We start from the raw sequence: 8,176 nt of genomic DNA, 5'->3' as shown, positions 1-8,176 counted from the left end.
ACTATTTTGATGTATGGGGACAGGAAAGTGACAGAGTCCTAGAGGTTGTCAGAAGACATGGGGACTTGCATGGACTGTGTGCAGAGGCAGCGGCTCAGGGGGTCCGAGGCCGCCTCCATAGGCCTGAGGCCGGGCCTCGCCCATGAGCAGTCGGAGCTGAGGCCGTGGTGCTGCTCGGGCTCCCAGCACACACCAAAGCTAAGCCCTTTTGGTCTAGCTCTCTCCCACCCTTGTGTTTCTGTGGGCTGTGGGGTTCGTGGAAAGCCCGAGAACTAACGTCTAACCCCGAGTGGGCTACTTGCCAGTTGAACGACCTTGGTGACAGTGTCTTGGGGAGCCTTAGATTTCACACAGGGAGAGCGAACCACCATCGCAGGGTTTTATTGAGAGAACAAACCGAGTGAAATTCAGCACCTGACGCAGTGCCCGGCCATGGAGTGTTCAAGAAGTGTTGGTTCTCATTTCCACTTGAGATATGCAAACAGCTAAAAAGCATCTGTACTTGAAAAATTCTAACTCCTTGAACAAATAAGCCTATCCTTGTGAAAACAAAACGATGCTTGTAATGACCTACGTTAAATGTGTCTTACCGGCCAATTAATCATAGTGGTTAAACGTTTGCCTAAGGCTGTAAGAAGTCAAACAAGTAGGTCTTAAGGCAGGTAGGAAGGAAGGAATCGTATTCATTCCAAAGTTCTGAAAACTCAATGTGTAGGACACACAGTAGGTGTTGGGGGGGAGGAAGAGGCCTGTTGGATGCCCTCGGACACACGCCCAGGATGGTGAGATGGGGCCTTGCCTTCACTGTGTATGCTCTTTCCCTGAGAAAAGACTCGAAGTCATTTGTGTGTGTGATTGTGTGTGTGTGTGTGTGTATGTGTGTGTGTGTGGTGTGCATGCATGTGTCTGTCTGTGACTGGGGGTCTCAGCAGCTCAGCTGACTCAGGCTCCCTGGGCAGAGTCTTGAGGAGAACCTGCTTATTCTCTGAGATTGGCCCATTTTCTAGGGTGCCGTGTGTGCCCAGGGTCCCCTAGGCCAAGGCAGTGCTGCACGGCCATTTGATGTGACTGAAGGCCAGGGTAGGTGGGCTGACCAGGGGGTGACTCTGCTTGGCCAGGGGGTGGTCTCCAGTGGTCCAGGATGGGCTACTCTGCCCCTCGCTCTGGAGACAGGTCAAGGGGTGGCAAGAGCCTTCCTAAGGTCCTCACTCCTCTTGTGGTCAATGTCTTCCATTTCCCGTAGTTTCTGCAGAGGGCATCAGGAAAAGTTGGCTGTCAGGGTGGGCTTGAGGAGCCGCTGCTGATGTGAGGCTAGGGAGGACTCCCAGACCTGGGCTGCAGCTGCGGTGTCCACACACGTGTCCCCCTGCACACTCATGGCGGACCCTCCCCCACCTCTCCCTGTGGCTTCTCCTACCTGGGAGATCTCAGCAAGGATGAGCCCTTGGTACTGTCTGCCCTGTCCCAGCGCCTCCATGCCAGCCAGGAATTCCTTCCTCTCCTGGATCTCCTTTACCACTAGACGGGGGAGAAGGGCCGTCCGTTTATGGGGCAGTAGGGGGCCAGCAGGCTCCTGGCGGGGGGTAGCGGGGGGGCAAGAGGTTGCCTCTCTCAGGGAGAGGAAGCAGTTCTGTGGTCAGACAGCGTTTCTCACTTTGACCACAGATTATGGGCCCCTCCACACCCCTCACCCCAGCATAAGTGGCCCATCCGTGGCTTACATTCTTCAAAGCGGTCCAGCTTGGAGGCTGAGTCCTCCTGTCGCACTGGAGGGGGCTTTCTTTTCCATTCCTCTGAGTCCTTCCCAGTGGCAAAAATATTTTGGAGTCTTCGCTTCTCTTTCTCCAGATCTCCTGTAGGGCCCGGAAATGGCCTCATTAAGGCAGGCAGGGCACCCCATTCATGACATGCTTGTTCCAGGGTCCCTGGGTGACATGGACGGGTCTTCTGCAAACCGGGCATCTTCTGCCCTGGGAGCCCCTGAGCTTGTGTCAAGACAGGCAGGAAGGGGAAGGGCTGGAGAACAAATGTCAGAACGCATGCACTGTTCTGGTGCAGAGTGAGACTAAGAAAACCCTGACTGTCGTGATGGCAGCCTGGGTATAGAGGCTGCGGGAACTGTCGGCGGTCCGGGCCAAGAGCTACATGGGACGCCAAGTAGGAAGGGGGACAAAGGCTCCGTGGAGTAGGTTGGCGTGCAGAGGAGTTCTGGATTGGAGCGACTGTGTGACCTTAAGAGCAGTGGCCGTGACACCTGATAGCCAAACGTTCCTCAGGGACTGGTGGACTCGAGTTAATCATTACAGAGTTCTAAAAATAAAAGGATCACCTAACTGGTTTCCCCTGTACCCTGAACACCCCAAACTAACAAGCACATTAGTATAAACAGCATGAGAATTTGATTAGACACCTGCTCACCTGTCCTTGCCGCACCCCCCCCCCCGCCCCGGTCCATTTGGGGAAGGAGGTGGAAGAGGGGCTCTTGAGGCCCTCTCACTTACGGGTGGCTTGAGGCTTGAATGGTTCCCGGCTGTAGGCCCCGTTGGCTTGGCACAAGCTGGCAGGCCGCAGGTGGGGCCGGGCCGCCAGGATGGGAGGCAGGTAGATGGCTACGGCTGGCTGTTTGGAAGGCGACGCCCTCTGGCTGGATGTTGGGCTGCACTGTAGGGGCAGAGTGTCTCCTCCTGGGGAAGGAAGGTTCCAGTGTGTGTGTGGGGGGGAATTCACCTCTGTTGTGTTCTGTTTTGTTTTGTTAATTTATAAAAGTGGTACCGCCTGTTACAACAAGTCAAAGAGTATAGAAGTCTTCCCTTATGCCTTCCAGTCCCCCACCCGACCCCACAACAAGCGATTGTTAGAATTTGGTGATCTTGTTCCAGACTTTCTGATGTTAATACAGACACGGTCAAAGATATATGTGCGTATATGACCTTCGTGTTTCAAACACTGGATCATACCGTATTATATTCAGTAACAGACTCTTCGCTTAACACGTTATCATGGACAACCTTCCAGAGCACTCCATTTATATATAACTTATTTTTTATAGCTATATACTAGTTCTTAGAATGGATACCGTATTTATTTTATCCAACTAGTCTTCTAATTTCAGAAATTCAAGCTGTCCCCCCCCCCCTTTTTTTTACTACTTCAAACAATGCTGCAATAAACATTCTTGTGCGTCAAGCCTCCCCCGGTGCTTTTATTTCTATAGCTGGAACCCTCAGACCTGCTTGGCCCACAGGCAGGGAGGGATGGTTCAGATGGTAATACACACCAGCCCCTCCTCCCGTCCATCCCCACGGTCTTTTTTTTTTTTCCTAGATTTTATTTATTAATTTGACATAGAGACACAGCCAGTGAGAGAGGGAACACACAAGCAGGGGGAGTGGGAGAGGGAGAAGCAGGCTCCCAGCAGAGAAGCCTGATGCGGGGCTCGATCCCAGAACGCTGGGATCACGCCCTGAGCCGAAGGCAGACGCTTAACCACTGCGCCACCCAGGCGCCCCCATCCCCACTGTCTTGACCCAGATCTGGGGCTCCTCCCCCAGGCCAGCCAAGTGTGTCACCTCCTATCTGGTTGGCCGGTCCCTCCTCTCAGTCGCCCCAAAGCCCAGCTCAGAGCAGGCCCCACCCATTGTTTTGATTTGCCTCCCATCTGCCTTGTCTACTTTTCCAACCTTCTGTCATCCACTCAGCAAAGACATACTGAGCATCTGCTCTGTGCCAGGTCCAGGGCACTGAGGGTTCAGTAGTAAAGTAAGACAAAGTCCTGCCCTCGCGGCACTTACCTTTGGGGTTGGAGGTGTGTGGATGATGATTAAATAAAATACGTAGATTGTGACAGTACAGGGATGGAACACGGTATGTCAGAGCAGGCTTGACAATTTTAAATAGGGTAGGCAGGGAAGGCCCCATGAAGAGGGTAACGTTTGAGAGAAGACCTCAAAGGGGAGTAGCTCTACTGTCCGGATACTTTGGGGAAGAGCATTCCAGGCAGAAGGAACAGAGGAGCGAAGGCCGTGAGGTGGTAATGTGCCTGGAGTGTCCAAGCAACAGCCAGGAGGCTAGGGTGCCAGGAATGGGGTGAGCAAGGTGGGGGTATAGTGGGAGTAGAGGTCAGAGGTCAGGGAGGGCAAGAGAAGTACAGGGCCTTGTAGGCCTCTGGAAAGATTGGCTTTTACTTTGAGGTGGGAAGCCATCGGAGGCTTTTGAGCAGAGAAGTTACATGGTCCTTTGACTGCTGATGAAAATACAGTGTGGGGGCCAAGGGCAGAGTCAGGAATGGTTTGAAGGGCAAGCAGACCCAAGCAGATGGGCTGGATGTGGGGTCTGGGAGAAAGAGAAGGAGGAGTCAAGGATGGTTCCAAGATGTCTGTCCTGAGGGCCTGGAAGGATGGAGTTGCCATTACTTCCCACAAATCCTCCCCTTCCCACAGCCTCTACCTGGAGCCCCAGCACACCTTTCCCGCTCTTCTCTGAAGAGACGCTGTGCTTCCTGGAATGTCCCTCCTGCTCCCTCCACACCCTATTTCCGCCTGTCCAGGGCCAAGTGCTCCCTGTCCTCCGTCCTCCAGCCCATCCTCAGGCAGTGACTGCGGCCCAGGTAATTCTGGGAGTTCAGGTGAAGGAGAGGCGTTTATGGCTTGCCTCAGAATTCGAACGAAGCCTCAAAACAGAAGCCTCAAAACAATACGTAGGATTTGGTTAAGGGGAGAACAAAAGAGAGGGGATTCGAGAAGAAAGCCGACTCAACACCAATGCTTGGAGGCAAGTTTTTAAAAAAGAAAACTAAGGGGGCACCTGGGTGGTGCCGTTGCTTAAGCGTCTGACTCTTGGTTTTGGCTCAGGTCGTGATCTCAGGGTCTTGGGAACGGGCCCCGTGTCGGGCTCTGTGCTGAGCGTGGAGCCTGCTTGAGACTCTCTCTCTCTCTCCCCCTCTGCCCCTCCCCACATTCTCTCTAAAATAAATAAATAAATCTTTTTTAAACAAACAAACAAACAAACAAACAAACAAATAAATAAAAAGAAAACTTAGGAGAATAAAACTGTCCTGCAAACCCATTCCTTACCTTGGTTTCCCCACTAATGAAATCAGTCCTTTAGTAAACACCCAGCACCTGGGCACCTGGGGTCCTGTGGTGAACATGGCAGATATAGTCCTTGGCCTCCTCGAATTTACTTTTAGTGGAATTTCTAGCACCTCCCTTCCTAGTCATGCTGCAGGGGGCACCAGATTATTCGTGGATTGCTGAGTGCAGAGATGGAGTGATGGGATGGGGATGTGCTAAGGTGCCAGGCTCCGACAGCCTGCGTTGTCCTTGTCCCCAACGAGGAGGACCTGACCCCTGTGCTGGAGTGGCACAGACTGCCCCGGCCAGCTGGACACGCACTGCCAATATTTGCCTCTCTGGCTCTCCCTTCCCTTTACTTCTGTGGCTGCTCAGGATGTCCTCCCATAAGCACATCCTTCGGCACATAAGACAATCACTTCTGGTGGACTCAATAGAGAAGATTCTGACATTCTCTTCAGGGCTGCTTCACAGGTTGCTGTTCTGATCCATTAAATGCTGATTGAATTAAATTTCAGGAAGCAAGGTAGTGTTCAAGATCCGAGAGAGCACCTTGCTATTGTGCCCCTGTACTTCCATTTTTTGGTTTTCCTTCAAAATAACTAATACGATGGGTGGCCAGAGGTGAGCTGTGGACAGCCTTTGTGCACTCGTCCTGTGTTGGAATTCTGCCAGTTGTCTTGCTTCTGCTAGCTAAGCTGTGACTAAATAAAACGAGGAGTAAGACACACACACACAGTCCTTTCCTCTGGAGAGCTCATACGGTATGTGTGTAACGGGGAGGGACAGATGGCAGACATGACCACGTGGAGACTATTTTGGCTGGGCAGGACGTCTCGATCGGGCTGTGATCTCTTGGAAGGTTGGCTAGAGATAGACTACAAGCCAGAGGCTTGTTGTCGTGCTAGGACCCAAGTCCCAGGAAGAAGCGAAAGCCCTAAAGGGTCAATTCTCCAGGAGGAACGACTAAAAATGCTATTCGAAAAATTTTTTGGTCTTTTTATTTTTTATTATTTTTTAAAAAGATTTAGTTATTTGTTTTTAGAGAAAGAGAGAGAGAGAGAGAGAGAGAGAGAGAGAGCACGCCCACGCACAGGAGAAGGGGCAGAGGGAGAGAATCCTTCAAGCTGACTCCCTGTAGTGAGAGCCCTAACGGGCTTGATCTCACAGGCTGTGAGATCATGACCTGAGCTGAAACCAAGAGTTGGATGTTCAACCAACTGAGCCCCCCAGGCACCCCTCCTTTGGTCTTTTAAAATGAGGTCCCCTACCCCTTAATATGGAAGAGCAATGAAAGTGTCGTCCAGAGTCCCTCCACCCAGGAAGCCTCTGTGGAGTGCCTCTTACTTTTCACGGTGTCCATGATGTGGCGCTGTTGGAAGTTAGTCAGTTTGGATTCCTTCATCATCACTGCAAAGATACAAGCATCTCTATGAGGCCTCCTGGGTGCCAGGCAGAGCCCTTCGTCTCACCCTATTCCAGTGTAAAACTGTATCTCCCCCTAACCCCATTATGCAGCCGGGTGCTCCTTCTCTCCCTTCCCTGCTTCACTTTGTCTGGAGCACTTACCAGCATCAAAATTCTACATATCTTACTTATTGTCCCCTTCCTACTAGAATATTAGCTCCATGGGACAGCAAGGATTTTTGCTGCTTTTCTTTTCTTTTTTTTTAAAACTGCTGTATCCCTGGCACTTAGAACAATGTCTAAAGCATGTGAAGTAGGCTTAAAATTTTTGTTGTTGTTGAGTGAATGAACGAATGGACAGTATTTATTAAGCATGTGCCAGGGGCTGGAGCTACAGTTGTCAGCCCAAACAGGCACAATGCCTGCCCTGATGGAATTCATGGTCTAGAGGGGTAGATGAATATTAATCCAACGGGAGACAACTAAATATAAATACCTGACTACAGGTTGTGCTGTCCATTGAAGGAAAAGGTATTTGGTGGTGTGAAGGTGCAGAACCGTGGGTTCCACTGTGGCGGTGGTGGGTGGGGAGGAGATAAGGCTTCCTGGGGAAATTGAAAGTGTGATCTCAGGGATGCACAGGAGTTCACCTCTTTAAAATTCTAATTTCTTTGACTTTTGGCCGCTCGCAAGTTGTAGGATCCCTGAACCTTTCTGAACCCCAGCCCCAGGCTTCTTATCTATAAAATGACAATAGCAATTGCTAAGCCACAGGTCATGTAGGGGAGAACCGACTTACAGAGGGTAACTGTTACCACCACTCTTCTCCTGTCCTTTATTTTATTTTTTTTTAAAGATTTTATTTATTTATTTGACAGTGAGAGAGAGACAGCCAGCAAGAGAGGGAACACAAGCAGGGGGAGTGGGAGAGGAAGAAGCAGGCACCCAGTCTGATGTGGGGCTCGGTCCCAGGACCCTGGGATCACGCCCAAAGCCGAAGGCAGACGCTTAACGACTGAGCCACCCAGGCGCCCCTTCTCCTGTCCTTTAAACACACTGACCTCTGAGCAGCTCGCAGGTCCCTGGGGTGTAAGTGGCCGATTTGGGGCAGCGCCAGAACCCTGTTCCTTTGGTCACTGCCTCCACCCTTTCCTGGGAAGCCATGGAAGGGCTCTGAGGACGGAAAAACGCAATGGCACAACCCCTGTCTCCCAGGTCCAATCTCTGCTCCCGCACCCCACTACGCCACCCAAAGTCTGGGAGGGGGGTCAAGCCCCAGGAGAATCGTGACGTCGCCGTCAATATTGCGACAGTGCCCGATGCTCCTACCCGGAACAGACACACAGGCAGACCCACCACACGAACGGAGACCTCATCCTGACCCTGCGCCTGCGGCAGGGAAGCCCTCTCTGGAGGAAGGGGGCATTAGGATAGCAGTGGTCCGGACAGTGCCCGTTGGGGGATACGCCAAAATTGAAACCTCACCCTAAAGTAAGACCCCGGCTGGGTGCCCCCCGCCACAGAGAGCGGCTGGGTTCCGGAGACCGCAACCACGGCTCAGTTGCTGCCCCGCACCTGGGCCCCGCACAGACACTCACAGATCTCCGTGACCACAGCCGCCACCAGCTGCTCTGGCTACCATGGTAACGGGCGCACGCCTCTCGGCGCGTGCGCACAGTTACGGCTCCGGCCAGCCT

The 8,176-nt window shown here is 52.2% G+C and overlaps 1 protein-coding gene across 5 annotated transcripts; it reads right to left on the bottom strand.

The window, feature by feature from the left end:
* Positions 1-367: 367 nt before the first annotated feature.
* On the bottom strand, positions 368-8,168 carry C17H22orf23 (chromosome 17 C22orf23 homolog). 5 transcript variants are annotated; one of them, XM_045779943.2, is made up of 7 exons: positions 8,078-8,168; positions 7,541-7,652; positions 6,420-6,482; positions 2,502-2,684; positions 1,722-1,853; positions 1,418-1,518; positions 368-1,246 (listed from the first exon to the last, which is right to left on the bottom strand). In XM_045779943.2, exons 2-7 carry the CDS (start codon positions 7,641-7,643, stop codon positions 1,175-1,177), a joined length of 654 nt encoding a protein of 217 aa, XP_045635899.2. In that variant the 5' UTR covers positions 7,644-7,652; positions 8,078-8,168; the 3' UTR covers positions 368-1,174. The 5 variants fall into 5 exon arrangements, with proteins under 5 accessions (XP_045635899.2, XP_045635897.2, XP_045635898.2 ...); XM_045779941.2 differs by having other exon boundaries at positions 368-1,518; XM_045779942.2 differs by having other exon boundaries at positions 368-1,518; positions 7,965-8,118.
* Positions 8,169-8,176: the final 8 nt, after the last annotated feature.

Source organism: Ursus americanus, chromosome 17 (genome assembly GCF_024610735.1).
Source record: "Ursus americanus isolate L20-20 chromosome 17, mUrsAme1.1.p, whole genome shotgun sequence".
In the NCBI taxonomy this organism is placed as follows: domain Eukaryota; kingdom Metazoa; phylum Chordata; class Mammalia; order Carnivora; family Ursidae; genus Ursus; species Ursus americanus.
The sequence above is the reverse complement of the archived record's forward strand: the minus strand, read 5'-3'. Positions and strand labels throughout refer to the sequence as shown.

What these genes read in the sequence shown, in the direction of transcription:
- C17H22orf23 (XM_045779941.2), bottom strand. Translation starts at nt 7,643, where the DNA reads ATGGCTTCCCAGGAAAGGGTGGAGGCAGTGACCAAAGGAACAGGGTTC. An exon ending in CATCATGGACACCGTGAAAA is followed by an intron (nt 2,685 to 6,419) that starts GTAAGAGGCACT and finishes TTCCTTCCCCAG; the next exon opens with GAGGAGACACTCTGCCCCTA. An exon ending in ATTCAAGCCTCAAGCCACCC is followed by an intron (nt 1,854 to 2,501) that starts GTAAGTGAGAGG and finishes CGGGCCCTACAG; the next exon opens with GAGATCTGGAGAAAGAGAAG.